Raw genomic sequence first — 18,994 nt, 5'->3', positions numbered from 1 at the left:
AATTTCAGAGAGTTTAAACGACTTGATCAAGTTTATCGTTTAGTAAATTCTGAATCATTGTTTGAATACGATCTGACACAGTTTTAAAGGCTCTATGACAAAACCTTCCTTAACCTAACACAGAAAAGATATCACACAGACTGAGAGGAATTTTGATTATTACTATTTAATTCCTCTCTAAATTATAACAAGGAGAAGCAAGATAAAGAGAGTAGGAGAGGAAAATTAGCTAATTTTTTTCAGCTGTTCTCACACTCATTTGGCATTATAATTTTGTTTGAAGTATTCTGGCACATATATGTTTAGATGTATTGCTCATTTTTAGTCAAATGGAAAGACAAAAGGACCTTTTACAATATTATAATATGAATATTCTATTAGTGCAGAGCACATTAAAATCAACTACTTATAATAAAAAAAAATAGCTGTGTAACATACGGTGTTAAAGAAACACTGTAAGTCAGCTCTGTATAAAAACAAGATATACCTGAATAATACTTCAAGCAAAAAAGATACGAAGTGAAAAGCCATTATTCATGGTTTATTTTTTAAAAAATAAATATGTACTTAAAAATTTTAAAAACATATCTCAGAAAACATTCATACATAATTTTAACATGGTGTCATTGATATGTTAGTAACTGGGAGTATAACTGTATTACTTTACATTTATGTTTCCAAATTTCTCATATAAGTTTATGATTTACATAAAGGATAAGTAAAAAATATTGCAGAAATCATATTTAGGTATGAATTTTCTTTACTGCACTTTCCTCATGATCTTTTTGCCTTCGTCTCTATGATTATGCTTTTCTACAACAGGTGATTTTCTTACCTTATTTGTATTCACTGCTGTGATGACCCAGACACACTGTGCATTGCTATCATACTGGAATGGAAAGTTGGGAGATGTAAAGGTTCCGCTTGGTCCTTGAAGATTAGAGCCACATGTCTTCACTAAAAGAGAAATTGCATCTTAAAAGATGAGCATATACCATGTGCAAAATCACAACAATAAAATATCTTGCAAATAGACTTTAAATTCAAAATTGCACAATTCTAACCACACTGAAACATATATTAGGGCTTTATAATTTCATATAATCACAATGGGAGTCTTTTTTTACACACTGAAGTTCACAAGCTCAATGGTTTCAATAAGAATTGAATACTAGCGATGAATAAAAGTGAGAGGCATGATAAAATGTCCTCTGACTGTAAGTAGGTGAGTTTAATAAGACAGATATATTTATCCAATATTGGGTTAATAAAAATCTAGAAAGAGAAAGAAGCAAAGCTTTGAATTGATTAAACAACTTAAATGGTAGTGTTTTCATTTATATTTATTAAGTACCCTAGGACATTTTATAGCATAAATTGAGACATCAATATTAAAACTACTCTTTCTGTTCTTGTAATTGTGAATTAAACTACTCAGACTGCACAGAGCTACACTGAAATGATTTAAACAAATTCCCACAAAAGTTAAATGCTGTATTTCCAGTTTTCTAACCCTTCTTTCTTCTACTCAACAAAACATACTGCATCTGTGTCTTCTTTTTCTTTAACTTGAAGTTTATATCTTGTGGTGATTTAATAGTTATTTTTAATTTTGTTTTGCTTGTGTCTGATTTTTACATAAAAAAAATACAACTATATTATTTTGTAATAACAGAAAATGATACATGGTATTTTCTTCCTTCAACAATAATTACCAATCTTTCTTTTTCTATTTAACGCTTAACTTCTTGTTAGTATTCTATGCTCAGCACTTCATTTTCTTCTCTCCCATTTACTCTTTCTTTTTTTTTCTTCTTTGAATTTCCATAGTATAAATAGTCCCACCTTGTCTGATTTTAAGCTACCAAAGGCTTATCAAGGCCTCACAAAATTTCTAAATCTTTCACAACTGGCTTCCCCACCCCTATCTTTATTGATATATAATGAACATATAATACTATGTAAGTTTAAGGTGTAACGACATGATGATTTGATACACTTATATTACAAAGTAATTAAGAGTAAAGTTAGTTAATACCTCCATCACCTCACATAATTACTCTGCGTTTACGTGTGTGTAGAATATAAAAGATCTACTTTCCTATTAATATGTTAATACAGTACCATTAACTATAGTTACTATGCTATACATTAGATTACCGTAAATTGTTCATTTATATCTGGAAATCTGTCCTCTTTAACCAACATCTCCCCATTTCTCCTACCACCCTCAGCCCTGCCTCTGGCAACTTCTATTCTGCTCTGTTTCTGAGTTTTTCTTTTTAGGTTCCACATATAAGTGAGATCATTACATTACAACTTCTTGTAAGTCTTCTATGCTCACTACTCCATTTTCTTCTCTCCATTCATCTCTGAAAGTATTTCAGTCAGACTTCTGTCATTTCAGTGTTGTAATTGCTTTCTCAATACTAACAATGACTGCCTGATTGCCAAGTCTAACAGTATCTCTTCATTTTGTCCACATACTTGATCTCTCAGCAGTAATGGAACATATTGATAAGCTGTGAACTTCTCTGCCTTCCCTTACACAGTTCTGAACTCACTTGATTCTTGGCCTATTTATTTAAAATAGTTATGTTCCATACCCTGTGTACTGGTTCTATTTTTCCATCTGACTCTTAAGTAGCATAATTATAAACTGATTTAATAACCTATTTTATCGATTTTCAATGATCTGTTTGAATAGTTAATTTAATTCACTTCCATGACTACAATGGTCATTTCTGTGTTGACAGATCTCAAATCTACATCAACAATTTTGCCATCTCTCTTGACCTCTAGAGTACTTTTCTCTCTGTTTGCTGGACATTCCATGAAATGTTTTAAAGATGTTTTTAATTAAAGCTTTCTTATCTAATCCCTCCACCTTCCTACCATACATACATAAGCACTCCTAAAGACCTATGGATTCCTCCTTTGAAACATCCTGCTTTCTTTCCTGCTTTTCTTCTCTTCCTAAGACCCAGGGTTGCATTATCATACTTTTCCTGGACTAGAAATAGCTACTTAAATTCTTCCTATATTCCATTTTCTGTCTCTATTCTATCCTCCTTAGCGCTACTATATTTCTTTTTCTAAAATACAGATTTGATTCCTTTACTTAATTGCATAAAATCTTGATATCGATTTCCTATAGGATAAATTATAAGCTGCCTAACAGAGCATATAAAAGTATTCCTGTGAGAACCTAGATTGCTTTCCCAGTACAATTTCCTGCCATTTTATACAGTCATGCACTCAACTTGTGCCAGAAAAGAAACTTGCTCTTCCTTAAATGTACCATAACCTTTATAATTTTCTACTTTTTCTATGATGTTCTCCACGTCTAAACTGTTATTCCTTCTTACATTTGCCTGCAGCAATTTTATTCATTAAACCAAGTCATGCTGATGGGCCACTGCTTTCTACAGGAAGTGTTCCTACTTCTTCCATTCAGGGTTTTGCAATGCATTATAGTACTCACAGCACATTATTTGAATATCACATCTATAAAGGTGTTCAGGTGCTAGTGATCGGATGGAAAATGTAGTTATACATATTTTAAGAACTTTACAGCAATGCAAATTTTACAGCAATCACATGATTGGTTTGAAGTTAGTAGAAACAGCTTTCTGATGGGAAATACTGCTTGAGAGGCACTTAACTACTTTGTAGTTCTCTGGAATGCTTTGTTTTCTAAAATGAATACACACTTACAATATTTTGTGAGCAAGATCTCCTTTATCATCTTTGTTAATCCCTAGTAAAGAGGCTTTCATGGTGCAAGACTGTTTACCAAAGGAACTAATATCCAAATTCTTTGGCACGACTCTTACATGGACTATAAAATAACTGCTCTCTACGTTCTGATAAAGAATCCTTAAAAATGTTTCAGGCTGGGGAGTTGTCCTTTTTGAAAGTGATTTTCTTTCATTTCCCTAAGTATCATACAGGCTAGGTCAGCATATGCAAATTTATTTAACAGATTTTAACAGTTCAAACAGTAGCTGATAGAAATATTTCAAATTTTCGACAGCCTTCCACTATGAGAATAGCAGATGATAATTAGAAGGTTTCCTTTATTCAGGTTGGGGAATGAGACGAACTGTTATTTGAGCAAAGTTGCAGCAGTTGACTCACAGAAACAAGCCTATAACATAATCAAATGAAAAAATTACTTACTGTTGTTAAGTCACTGAGATTTTGTGGTTGCTTGTTACATAGATAGCACATACTAGTGAAACTTTGTTTTTATGTTTTCAGTTATAAAACAACCCATGAATGAAGATCTTTGTATCTGTATCTTTATACTTGTGCTGTTATTTGTGCTTTATAAGTGTGCTATTATTGAAGGATGAATTCTTATAAGGATTAGTTAGCCACGGTACATAAGTGTTTTAAAATTTGATAAATATACATAAATTAATCTTTAACAGACTGTTCAATATACTTTCAGAAATGGTTTAAGAAAGAGAACAGTCCCCAAACTCTCACAATAATAGTATCAGCTATTTGTAATTTTGTAATTCTGTTAAACATGTCAATAAAGTTTCAATTTCTAATTCTCTACATTTTTAGTATGGTTTAACAGAAGTTTCGTTTTTTTTATTTTTGTTTTCTGTATTGTTATCTCTATTTCTTTTGCTTTGATTTTTCTGCTTATGTACACTCTTTCTAGTTTAAATTGTCCTTTCCTCATTGATTTATAGAAGCTTCCTGTATATTATCAATAGACCCTTTTTAATGTGTTGCAAGTATTTTCCTACAGTCTTTATGTAAAAAAATGAACTTTGCTTTAAATCAGTTTGTGTCTACAAAGTCTTTAAAAATATATATAGGTAATCTGTTATATAGGTACCTGTGTTCTATGTCTTGTTTAGAAAGTTTCTTTAAACCACCTAATTGAAAATACCACGTAATATCTAATTTTCATAATTTTATATTGTATTTAAATTTTTTATTTATCTGGAAATTATTTTTGCCAGCTGTAAAGTTGGAGAAATAATCATATTTTCCAATAGGTGAATAGCTATTTTTCCAACAGCATTTATAGTAAATTCTATTTTAGTCCCCACCAATTTAAAATTATACAACTTGAATTGTATTGTGTTATGTTACATTATATTTATATCTATTATCTATAAAATAAACCTATACATGGATCTGAGCATTTTTTTTTTTGTATTGTTTCACTGATCTTTGATTATTCCTCTATAAATGCCATATTGCTTAATCACTTTTAATATACGGAAAGGCTCTATGCCTGTGTCACACATTACTTTTGGTATGGCAATTTCTGTCAAAAAAAACATTACGGTGTGTCCTCATCCTCCTTATTCACCGGATCTGGCACCTGTGCGACTTTTGGCTCTTGCCCAAAGTCAAAATGACCATGAAAGGTAAACGTTTTGAATTGATTCAGGACACCAAGACAGCTAGAACAGCGCAACTAAAGACTCACATGAAAGAGGACTTCCAGAACTGCTTCAAAAAGTGGCAAGAATGATGGGATAAGTGTTCGATGCGAGGGGCAGTATTTTGAGGGGTTTTAATGGCACTGTGTCTTTTACTGTAATTTTTTTTTTAAATTTAAACATTCATGTCTTGTACATGGAGACATGGTGAAATAGTGTTAAAGGAATTATGCACTTTCAAGAAAATATTAGGGTAGTAGCAAAAGTCAAGAAAATTCATCCCCAGCCTTTCTATCAATGTGTTCCTACTTTTTCCTCAGGCTGAGCACATATAGTTAACTATGCTTTGAAAAACACCTAAGAATAAGGTTAAGTACAATGAAATATGTTTTGGTTCAACTATAACCTTCAGGCATTTAGATTTGTGCTAGATACAATATTTCAACTACACAAGAAAGGCAAGCTGAAATTTCATTTTTTTGGTTCAGTTAAAAGGATACGATTCACAGGTTAAATATCCCTTTCGCACAAAATACACCAACTAGGGCCTATCTGTAGTGATCTCTGGGTCTTTTGTGCCCTGAAATATCTCTTTCACTTTCTCCTTCCAGAATCTTCATATTATTTTTTTATAATTTGAGGAACTTTTGTGATTCTGTTCCAACATTTTACCAGGAATTGAAAATTCCCTAAAGCTTCATCTACTGACTTGCAATTCCTTAAATACGATGAGAATGTTCCTACTTTAAGACCTTAGCACGTCGCTGTTTTTTTCTTATTTTGTATAGATTTCTGCTCAAATATTCCTCAATAAATGGTCTAGTCTGACTTGGCCATCAAGAGTTCAGATTTTTAAGTATCACCTTCGTATATGTAGATACCCATCTTTATACATAAGTATATTCACATATATACACATATATGCATACATGTATACATATACACATACATACCATTGTTTATTGTCTCTTTTCCCTATTATTTCTATCTTTTAACATGCACAGTTATTTTCTGCTCATTAGCCAGGGATGAGAATAACGACTAAGAGTGTTAGATTATCTCTGAGAATAACTTGATATTGGCCATGGAATAAACTATATTTTTTCTTTTACACAAGACGTGGTGGACTAAACAGGTGATATTAATTTTAACTTAAGAGTTTTTATTGCTTCTAGAAAATGTAACTTGTACTCTGGAAAATTAAATATTCTAATAAGATGACTAGTGACTGAATTATAATTTTAAAAATATGAATTTATTTTGTATTTCAAGCTATTGATGTAATCACATTATCTGTTGTAAATGATAAATATCCAATGATGATTATTTATTAAAGTTTTGTAAACTTCAATAAGAATCTAGCACATAAAACTCTCTGTCTATATAAGCTGATATTAATATTTTATATTTTATAGCATATATTATGCTATAAGCTGATATAAAATAATAAGATATAAACTGATATCATAGCAATATATGATTAATGCCACAAAGTAAAATTAATACATTTTTTCTTATTTATTGATAAAAATGTCCCAGGTCTACAAACAAATAGGATCTCATAGTAAAGGACTTTTGAACAGTGAAATATTAAATCAAATTGTTCACTGAAAAAAAAAAAAAGAAAGTTTATATTTAAATGTAATTTTTCTGATAAATGCTACCTATTTAATATTAGATAATATAGTTTCAATTCATTTGTGGAAGTTGAATGCTGTACCACTTTCACCCTGTAAATTTGCATATTCTACAGAAATTACTTTGAGTGAATATTCTGTTTGAAACTCTATGCCGGACACTGGAAGAGGCGAGAAGATGGTCAATGTCCCTGTCCACATGGACCTTAAGTCTAGAAAGAAAGAAAAATACTAAACTAGTAGATACAGTTGGATTTACAAGGTGCTATGGGTGTAATAGATCAGGAAAGTTTATGGAAGTAGATAACAGATCAGGAATGGCTATTTGTAGAAAGTGACTTAGAAAAAGAATTGTTTTCTTTGTATGTTTTGTCCCCTTCCCCCTCCCACCCTGGTAATTTGGGGGTCTTTCTCCTATGGCTTTTGTAGAAACATTATTCTACAAAAGCCTTATTATTGCAGAAACAAACTGATTCTAATTAAATTGCGGTAAACTTGTACACAATAACCCAGTTTCCATTTCCATGGCAACATTCCATGAGACATTATCTTTTGAAATAAACATGTATCATTACCATTAGAGCTTTTTGAATTGAAGTGTCTTAGGGACATGTTAAGGAAAAAAAGTCCGTCCCATGTCGGATGATATATATGCTTTGAATATAATGCAATGCACTGATGAAAAATTGACTTTAGAGGAAATAAAAAGGCTTAGGAAATTAAATAATTTCTAAGATAGAAGTTATAGGAGGGGCAAAGGCTCTATTAGCTCAAACAGCAAAAAGAAATATTTCCAAAATTGTAAAAAATACTTTATAAAGTGAAATATTTTTAATGAAGAAAGTAGTAACCTAGTGAGGGAAATAAATGTTCATACAATGTAAAGGGCTTTGGAATGTTCAACTCAGATGAGAAAAGATTTGCTGTAAAAAAAAACACACATGAAATTTGGTAGAAATCTATTATCAAAGTACACAAAGGAAAATAGGACAAGTGAGAAGAATACCACCAGAAATAGAGTGTCTGCTGCCTTAACAGTCATAAATAGGAACCGTGGAGTTTTCACACAGACAATAGAACCCCATTGACTAAGAAACATATTTCTGGGTTGTCACAATTTTAGTCTTTCTGCATGATTTTGGCAGAAGTTTTGAAAGACTATGTTCAACCATACTTTCTCTTTCTCTTGCACTTTCTTTTTGGGGAGGAAACTCCTAACAGTTTTGAAAAATGCACACAAAGTTATTTAAATTATGATGTGAAATCCTACATTGGAATTTACTCTGTAACAACTATATACAAAAACGTAGATTTAAGTAACACCTTGAATCTACTAATATGTTAGAATTTCATTTTGTTCTTCTACTTTAATTGTTTAATACAGTATATACGATACCTAAAAAAATACCAAATTATTTACCTACATATCAAAAAACTCTTATTAAAATGCAGGCAAAAATGTACAGAAACTGTTCTCTAAATCAATTAAAATTCAAATTATTCACTGTTGGTCATGAAATACATACATATACACATACATATGCAGGTGAGTGATAAAACCTATTTAAATCAGTATCTGGAACTATCAATAGGTAGTTAAGTTTAATAATATTTAATTGGACATCCTAGTCTCTATATCTTCATGAGAAGCTGATAAAATGTCAGAAGTGGAGTAACAATTAGGACTAATCTTCAAATACATCTAAATGGCATCTGCATAAGAATGGAAATCTAATCCATTTCTTCACTGATAGGAAGCATATAAATGTGGAATAATAATGAAATGAACCCAAAGCAGGGAACTGGAGAACACAGGAGATGCTATGAAAGGGACAGAATTAAAATCAGCAAGAGGAAGACTGCACAGGATCAGATAAATTTGATTAAAACACAGCAAATGCAATTCCTATTAAAAAGGGGAAATACAATGTACAGATTTGTCAAGGCAAAAATAAAGTAAGCAAATTATTATTTATTTTCGCTAGTTCATTGTTAGTAATTTAACCTAGTCATGAAGGTCACATTTATATACAATGCTCCTCCCTCTGCTAGCTCTTTGTTTTACTGAATGAACCTATTTGTGCATTAGGATGAAAGCAAAAGTGGCATTATATAAGAAATATAAATGATTTCTATGAATTAATGATTCATTATGCTTTTTGGTAAAAGTGAAATACAACTTAATCTAGATTTGTCAGTAAGAAAGAGAAATTAGGTGGTAGGATCGAATGAAATTATATATATGACATATTGTTCTTAAGGCCACTCAAGAGGGAAAGTGGGGAGAAGAGAGATGGGAAGCAGGAAGAATAAGTTGGCATGAACAGGAAAATTGTATGTAGTGAAGAACTCAGGAATAAAACAAATGAACAAACAAAAACCTTAGGAAACTGGTTGGACAAAGGATTTAACAGATAAGAGTATGCAATATTCAGTTGCAAGCTGTTTGCCTACCTTTGATATAGACTGTCCCCATCCTTTCCCAAATTTTCCAGAAAATGAATCGAGCAATTTACCTCTTGTATACTTAAAAATTGTTCTTGTTTGTTTGTTTGTTTAGATGAAATCGGGAACAACTGCTACTGAATTTATGTAGAATAGACATAATCTATTATGTAGAATAGACATAATAGAAAATAAGAATCAGAAATTTGGAGTCAGAATTAACTACTAGCCATTAAATTTCCACTGACTGGCCCAAGAAATTCACTGAAATCTCTTAGAAGACTTTGCATACTTAACCAAGATTTAAATGGGGGAGTGAGGCTACCTGTTCTACATCTAAAAACTCAGGAAACTTAATTTCGTAATGTGTAATCACGAAAAATGCTATGAAGGAAAAGCACAGGGTGCTCTGAGAGTATATATTTGGGAGACTTGTTATAACCTGAGTTGTCAGATTATGAACAACTCTTCCTCAAAAAAAAACTGAGGCTCATTAATACAAGGTAATTTAAGGCATGTAGAAGAGGGACAAAGCATGTGAAAAATATCTGGATTATACAGCAATTTTAAAAAGAAATAAAAAAAAAATATCTCTTTCAAATGTATCCAAAAAACCAAACCAAGTGTTAATATTATTTTCTTTGAATACTACAAATATGCTTTCATGAATTGTTAGGAATTTTTGTGGCCAGATTTTAGCTCTTGGTGATGTTGCTAAGCAATTTTTAAAGGATATCAAAGCAGTTTGTTTTTTGGTAGGCTTACCATCGTATGCCCTCCAATCTTTTTATTTATGCCAATAGTCTTAACAAATCCTTAGTGATATGAAGGCCACATAACAACCAACCATTTCCCAAAATAATGGGGTTTCATTAGAAGACTTTTCCTGCTTAACAAGCAGAATATTCCTCTAAGGTGGCATCTAGTATCTTTATAAAGGGAACAAAGAAAAGAAAAGAAAAGGAAAAAAGCCTAAGACTACTTATGGAAATTAGCTCAGTGAATGAATCCTAGGATATACGAAACAATAATATATAGAAGAGTTTATTTCTCTGTGAAAACTAATTATATTTTTAAAAAATTATTAGAGATTATTTTAAAGACACAAAATAGATGATTCTACAGAATGTCAACTGCCAAGATCACTTGTTGTATTTATACTACTCGTTCGTGTTCCTGAGAAATTCGCAGGGAGGATTGGCATCAATATAGCAATCTAAGAAAAAATTCTGAAAGATTTTAAAAAATATTTGGAAAGTACAGAAGTCTTGACACAAAGATACTATCAGAACAAAAGAGAACAAATAAATTGGTCCAAAATTATGCAAACATCGGATGGAAAAAAAATGCCCAGCCTTTATCTGCCATACCGAAACAAGTTGGGTGAAACTTAACATTTTTTAATTTTTAATCTAATTTAAGATATCACATTGTATGTATTTGCTGTTTCTTTAGTCTCCTCTTTCAATGTAATTTTAAATTAATATTTTGACAATTGCCTACCAATTGCCGTGTGTGTGTGTGTGTGTGTGTGTGTGTGTGTGTGTGTGTGTAACAGAAAGCTTAGTATAGAAAGTCAGTTCCCTCTACATATAACCAACCTTAGAACAAAGATGAGAATATGAATTTCTGGCAAATCTTGGGCCAGACTCTGAACAGGGGAGGCTGATAAAATGAAAACTTGCCACAGGAGCCCTTGGTTACATCTGTCTGCATCACAGAATAAGCATCTTTCTAGACAAAATTCTAAAAGATTTCTTTCCAAGGCTATAGTTAGAAACATAAAACACACTACAAGGTGGTTTACTGGGACAAGAAAACAATTCAGTGCTCCAGGAGTAACTAAGTAAGAAAACTACATTGAGCTGTTTGAGACACCATGGGATATCCTTCACAAGTGATCTTTTAAAATAGAGTAAAGTAGACATCTTACTCTCTGAGCTAAACACAACGGTTGCAGGATAACAGAACATTACTCTCAGCTTCACAAATAGTCACTATTAGTATCAACGTATGTGAGTGATAAAAAATAGTGACCCTCCTGCGTTTCCCTCCTCTGTATCTCTCAGGAAGCTAAAAATCATAGATATTGGCATTATTTTGTGTTTATGCATAATTCTCAAAATTGGCTATTCAAGTCCTCTGCGCATTTATCAGTTGGATTGTTTGTTTTTCTGTTGTTGAGTTGTGTGAGTTCCTTATATATTTTTGATATTATTGGAGGCATTGTTTGCAAATATCTTCTCCCATTTGGCTGGCTGCCTCTTTATTTTTGTTGATGGTTTCCTTTGCAGTGCAGAAGTTTTTTTTATTAGATTTTATAGTCATGCTATCTAGTTTCACAGCTCATGTCAAGAACTAGATTGGTATTCTCAATGTTTGTAATCATATGATTAGAGCAACATATTTCTTACAAGTAAGAAATTGAGAATATAAAGCTCACTGTCTACTCAGCATCCCAGAAAGAGTCACATTATGTCTGGGCCACTAGGTTACCCTAGAAAAAGGGGTCAGAAGCATTCTTTCTGCTAAGAGAGCACTTAAAGGCAGATATTATAGCTTATGTCATTGAAATAACTACTCTTAAATATTTTTTAGCTATTTTCCTACTTTTCACATTAAGTCCTAAACTGTCTAAAACAACCAATCAAAAATATAACTTCCAAATATCAGGGCTCTGTTTTCTACTTTTCTGATGTTGATTTGGTATAAACATTAAGAGAACAAATTTTCAGTTATAAAATAAATCAGTCTTCAGGTCTAATGTACAGTATGGTGGCTATGGTTAATAATATTGTATTGTATATTTGAAAGTAGCTGAGAGTAAATCTTAAGCATTCTTATCACACATACAAACACACATGTTAACAATGTGAGTTTATGGATATGTTAATTATCTTGATCTTAACAATCATTTCATAATATATATTAATTTCAAAACATCACATTGTACACTTTAAATATATACAATTATATTTATCAATTATTCCTCAATAAAGTTGTAAAAAAGAAAAAAAATCATATCAGCCAAAAAAGAAAGAGTAACTACAAACAAATCTGTAGAAATTTAGCTCTGAAACCAAATGTTTAGTAAAAAGAACTGCTTGACAATACATTTGTATATGTGTAAACCTTATGTACTACCCAAAATACACATTCAAACATTCCTTACCTTAAACTAGGTCGTTATTTTAGTGCTGGCTATACGTACATTGGAATTATTTTCCTGGTTCTTTTCTCCCCCACCACCCCCCTCCAAAGGAGAAGGAACAGATTTTCAGAGTCTAAAGAAGACCTGATCAAATGTTGCTGAAGATCTGAGGTGTGATCAAACAATACAGTAAATGTTTAAATAATAATAAAAAATGTATACTACAGTAAAAGACAAATTGCCATTAATGCACCTCAAAATACTCCTCCTCTCTTTCTACACACTTATCTCATTGTTCTTGCCACTTTCTGACACAGTTCTCAAAGTCCTATTCCATGAGTGCCTTTAGTTGTGCTGTCGTGGTTGCCTCAATGTCTTGAATCGATTCAAAATATTTACCTTTCATGCTTATTTTGACTTTGGGGAAGCGCCGGAATGCACACCATGCCATATCCAGTGAATAAGGTGGATAAGCACACACTAATGTTTTTATCTGACAGAAATTGCTGTGCCAGAAGTTATGTGTGACACAGAGCCTTTCCACTGTGATCACAAAATATGTCTGCTGCCAAGTGCTAAACAATGGAAGGGCAAGGATCTTTAATATAGGAAGTGGCGCATTGGACCTTAGTAACAGTGTATGACAAGTTTCAACTTGTTTGATGCAGTCAGCCAGGTGTGAGCGACAGTTGAGAGAAGGTGTGTTTTAAAGTGTGCTGTAGGTCCAGTGCAGATGGGCACTAGATTTACCATGGGGATTACAACATAGACTGTGTAGATGCCTGACCAATGCGCTATACACCTGAAGGCGAAGTAGAATAATATTGAATGTCAACTATAACTAAATATATATGTATATACAGTCACGGGATGTGGAGTACAACATAGGGAAAATAGTCAATGGTATCGTAACAGCTATATAAGATGACAGAGGAGTAGTAGCTTCAGGGGTGGTTATCATTTTATGAAGGGTTTAAATTATTATCACATTGCTTTGTACACCTGAAACTAATTTAAAAAATGGATAAATAAATAAATACAGTTTTTAAAAAATTAAATAAAGTGTGATGTAAATCATCGTCCATAATGACAATGCTCCCTGTCACACATCGCTTCTGGTACATGGCAACTTCTGTCAAATAAAAACATTACAGTATGTCCTCATCCACCTTATTCACTGGATCTGGCACTGTGTGACTTCTGACTCTTTCCCAAAGTCAGAATTATTCAGGACATTGAAGCAGCCATGACAGCACAACTAAAGACGCTCAGGAAAGAGGACTTCCAGAACTGCTTCAGAAAGTGGCAAGAATGATGGAATAAGTGATTTTGAAGCAAGAGGAAGCATTTTGAGGGAGATTAATAGCAATGTGTTTCTTACCGTTATATATATACATATACATATATATATATATATATATATATATATATATATATATATATATATATAAATACACACACATATATACATATATATATATATACACACACCTATATTTTATTTATTTATTTAAACACTCACTGTATTGTTTGATCACACTTCATATGTCCCTATAACCTTTAGTTACAGGATCGCTGACTTTATAAGCAATTTCTACCATGGACTTGTGCTGAACTGTTAATGTCCCTACAGATGATGGCAAACACCAGTAGCAATAACCTTTCAACGAGGATTTACTATATTCCAGGCACTGTATGGGGAGCATTATCTATTTTATAGCATTTAATAATTTAAAACAAAACAACAAAACAGCACCTGTGAGTTAAATATTACTTTTGAAAAGTATTGCTCAGTCAGTGGAGCCTGACTGCATGTGTTCAAATTCTAGCTGTGCTGTTTACTATCAATTTGCCTAAAGTGAATCACTGACTGTCTCTGTGCCTCAGTTTTCACATCTGGAAGAGGTAAATGATAATATAGTATCTCACAAGTTTGTTGAGAGGATTCAATCAATTGATATACTTTGTCTGTCTGGCATATAGTAAGCTCTGTATAATTGTTAGTTTCTATTATTATTATTATTATTATTATTATCATCATTATTATTTGAATTTTACAAAGAATGTGACAGATTAGATAATTTAAATTATTCTCCCAAGCTTATCTGAATTTTCAGCGACCAGACTATCAAAGTCTTAGTTCTCATCTAATATGCTATAAGTATTTGTTATATTTCTTCAATTTTGTTTTATTTTTCTGATAAAATTATGATAAAGTATCACTGAGAAAATATTCTAATTAGCCATTTGAGTTCTTTTAATTCACACATATGACAATCCTTTAATATAAATACTATTATACCATTACACATGCACATTTATAGTATGTCAATTTTTTTCATGTTTGAATACATGAAATTATTCTTATTAACATATATGCTGTTTATACTAATACTTGGACACACGTTTTAGTTCCTTCATCCTAGAAGACTAAAACCTTGTAAATATGTAATGCATAATTCTTTCCACATTTTCTGCATATTATTTTTATGGTATGGATAGCACATTTAATAAAATTTTAAAGATCATATGGCCTGCAAAGAAATGCAGTCGATTACCTAAACTGTTTGATAAAAGTCTATGTAGAAAAATAGCCTGCACAATCCAAGAATTCAGCATTGTTAAGAATTTCACACAGCATGTAAACCATCACCAAAAAGAAGACAGTAATAAAATCACATTTATTTATTCTATAAATCAACTCAAACAGTTAGGGTTCTACCTGGTAATAAAATCCTGTTAGTCACTGCAAAATGTGTACATAATGCACTCCTGAGTAGGAAGCTGTGTGACATTTTCAACTCTGCAGTAAGCCACAGTAAATTATTTCAGCAAATGCTATTCTCCCCTATGTGTATATATACATATAGAACCACAGAACAGGAAAAAAAACACAAAAAGAAAAAAAAAAAACAAAAACACCAAGAATATAAAACCTAAACCAAACCAATCCATAACACAACTACAAATCTTGTGAAGAAATTGACCTCAATGTCTATTCCCTAGAAACCTATCCGTGACTGCACCATTCCCTGGAGATTAGCACAAGCAATGCCATATGGGTGAGTGAAATAACATGAATTCCCTGTAGGCCTGGGGTCATACACTGAGCCAAGGAAGAATGAAACAGAGGTGTTTACTCCCCTTGAGTTTCCTACGGGATCATTCTCTGGGGATATGAATTTCTGATTATTCCCCAAGCATAGGTAATCTAATTTTATGACCAAAGCCAAAGATCAAGTAGGGTTTGACTGGAGATATCTAATGTAGACTGAAAGCCAAAGGCGGGCTAACCGACGGGCCCACAAAATTATGTCTTACACTGTGTTACCCGGAAACTATGCCTGAGACAAATGCTTATGTGTGAGAGATTTAATTGATAATATGATCTCAGGGAACAGAAATCAGGAAAAGTGGGAGTGAAACAGGTCTGAAATGCAGGAAAGCCAATATAAGGATGTGTTATTCAGTAGGCTACTTCTGTGGATAGTTGGTATTAGACTTTATAGAAACTTCTGATGAAACCTGTAAAATGCTTCTCGGAAAAGCAGAGGAAACTGCAGAAAAAAGTACAACAAATTTCTTCATTTGCTCCTATGTCCTTGAAGATCAAGACTTGACTTGTAAAACATTATCTCCTCTACAGTTTCTGGTAGCACCTGTGTAAAGGCCAAGCCAGCTCAAAAACTCGACCCATGTTTATGAAGTCAAGGAGAAGTCAAGGTGTCACGCGGGGTGTCAGGCGGGGTTTCTAGTCCCGCTCCCCACACAAGAACACAGGATATGGTGAGGCCAAAAAGGAACACCCATGGAGTCATAGATAGGGGAGTCATACCACTATACTCTCGCTGGCGGCTGGGTTGGAGACACAGGAAGCAGGAGCCACACTATCCACAACCTGCCATCCACTTCTGTGGGGACAGAGCCCCAGAGAGTAGTTTACAGGCTCTCGGCCTCACGTGAAGGGGTACTGGCTCGGGTGGTGAATGGCCGTCGGCTGTGGCTGGTTAGCCAATTGGCCGCTGATATAACTGCTGCGACTACGGAGGAGAACTGAGGACTGCGAGGATTGCCGAGGAGCCGAGCAGAGCCGAAGAGAGCGGAAGAGGAGAGCCGAGAGAGAGGAACAGAGGAGAGAGTGGAGGAGAGTCGTCGGTAGGTCGGTTGGCGGAAAGGCGGACGGCAGGTCACGCGTCCAGTGGGCCCAGCCTCCAGTGAGACCATAGTGGTATGACTCCCCTACCTATGGCTCCGTGGGTGTTCCTTTTCGGCCTCACCATATCCTGCGTTCTTGTGTGGGGAGCGGGAGCAGAGACCCCGCAGGCCACCCTGCCTGAAAGATGGCGCAGCGAGCAGGGTCTCCCGCAGGACAAATGGCGCAGCGAGCAGGGTCTCCCACACAACAACTTCTCTCTCTGGCAACTTGCTAGCTGCAATCCGCTCTTGCTAGCTCAGCCACCATCTCCTTGCTAGCCCCCAATTTTTTTCTGCTAGCATAGCCACGGCAGTTATATTAGTGGCCAATGGCTCACTGGTTACAGCTGACGGCCAACTAGCCACAGCTGATGGTCATGGAATCACAGTTGATGGCCATTTACTACCTGAGCCAGCACCTTTCCACGTGAGGCCGAGAGCCTGGAAATTGCACTCCTGGCTCTGTCCCCACACATGGGTTAGGAGGTAAGATTCAGAAAGAGGGGCCCATTCAGGTGCAACTGAAAAAAATTTAACTATCGCCACAGCAGTTACTAGAATAAGAGATACGGTTTATGGAGTGTACAGAGATTTTGGACACATTGCCTCCCTCATTAAAATCCTAATATTAAGATAGCCAAGAAACAAAAATTAATTCCACTGAGGAGTTTTAGAAAGTTAAATAATTTAGGAAATGTCTTGTTTTAAAAGTGAAAGCAAATCTCTGCTTTGCAATATTGTATTCTCTAATGAGAAAAGAGAAAGTTAAATGCACTCTGAATTTCTCTCCAAAACTTTCCCCCCACTGCCCCTATATTATTCACGTTTTCCTTCTAATTCTTATAATTGAAATGCCAGGAAAGCCCCTGCTCTATTTCTGTCCCAAATAATAGATTTAGAGAGCAATGAGATACCATCATTACCCTGATGATATTCAGCTGTGCCATTCATTTCCTCTGGACTCAGATGGCACTAAGCCTGTATGCTCCCTTCAGCAGCCAAGTCTGGAGGAGAGATGAGCTGGCATACTGCCAAATCATTAAAGGCAGAGAAATTTGGCTGGCATGCTTGAGAAACACCAAGGGATTGGAGAAGAGGAAGTTTGGGCTTTCTCAAATGAAGTGACTCACACAGACCTGCCTAGTGTCAGTCTATTTCTACATCTCAATCTGCCCAAGCAGTTCCAGGCACACCTACGGAAATGAGTGACTTTTGTCTTCTTGTGTTTAACTGGAAATTTGCAAATCTATTTCAATGATTCAATGTTTGCCTAGGAAATCTTCAAACTGACTTATGAGCAGGTAAGCAGAACTTGTGTGTGGTTTTACTGTTCCTATGAAACAGAAAATTTGGAATTCCTCAAAAGAAAAACAAAAGATATATAGATATATACAGATATATAGATATAGATATAATTATAAAGTCTCTATCAATTCCTTTTGTAAAAATTCTAGGGGTGGCCAGTTAGCTCAGCTGGTTAGAGAGTGGTGCTAATAATAGCAAGGCTGCCAGTTTGATCCCTGCAGGGGCCACTGTGAGCTGCGCCCTCCATATAAAAAGAAATAATAATAATAATAATAATTCTAAACTAACATACTCCCAGTAAGTTGAGATCTTCCTGACTACCCTCCCTTCCCACCTCCAGACAGTCTTGTAAGAGAATATATCTAAAGATAAGTCCTTGTCATGCAGGGTCTCAGCTCTCTCTCCCCGCACAAGAATGCAGGATATGGTGAGGCCAAAAAGGAACACCAATGGAGCCATAGATAGAGGGTTCATACCACTATATTCTTGCTGGCGGCTGGGTTGGAGACACAGGAAGCAGGAGCCACATGATCCGCAATCCACCATCTGCATTTCTGCCAACCAACCAACGTTGCCACGGCAGTTATATCAGTGGCTAATGGCTAACCTGTAACAGCTGATGGCCAAATAGTCACAGCTGAAGGCCGTCTACTACCCAAGCCAGCACCTTTCCACATGAGGCCGAGAGCCTGGAAACTGCTCTCTGGGACTCTGTCCCCACAGTCCTCAAGATAGAAATTCTTTATAATTGGCCTCAAGTGCACCCCATGGAAGACTCCTATATTGTGATATTCCCTTACAAGCCACCAGATCACCACTGCTGAGGAGATGGAAGAAACTTGCCTTCA

The 18,994-nt window shown here is 34.4% G+C and overlaps 1 protein-coding gene across 5 annotated transcripts in view; it reads right to left on the bottom strand.

Annotated features, from left to right (window-relative positions):
• Window positions 1-18,994, bottom strand: part of CSMD3 (CUB and Sushi multiple domains 3) — a 1,092,836-nt gene that overhangs the window by 551,791 nt on the left and 522,051 nt on the right. For all 5 annotated transcript variants that reach the window (XM_088798979.1, XM_088798980.1, XM_088798981.1 and 2 more), the window contains one exon: window positions 836-957. In XM_088798979.1, coding sequence (XP_088655105.1) covers window positions 836-957 — 122 coding nt within the window. The remainder of the gene's footprint in view (window positions 1-835; window positions 958-18,994) is intronic.

The sequence above is a fragment of the Rhinolophus sinicus genome, chromosome 6, assembly GCF_057876585.1.
Source record: "Rhinolophus sinicus isolate RSI-liver-muscle chromosome 6, RSI-T2T, whole genome shotgun sequence".
NCBI lineage: Eukaryota > Metazoa > Chordata > Mammalia > Chiroptera > Rhinolophidae > Rhinolophus > Rhinolophus sinicus.
The sequence above is the reverse complement of the archived record's forward strand: the minus strand, read 5'-3'. Positions and strand labels throughout refer to the sequence as shown.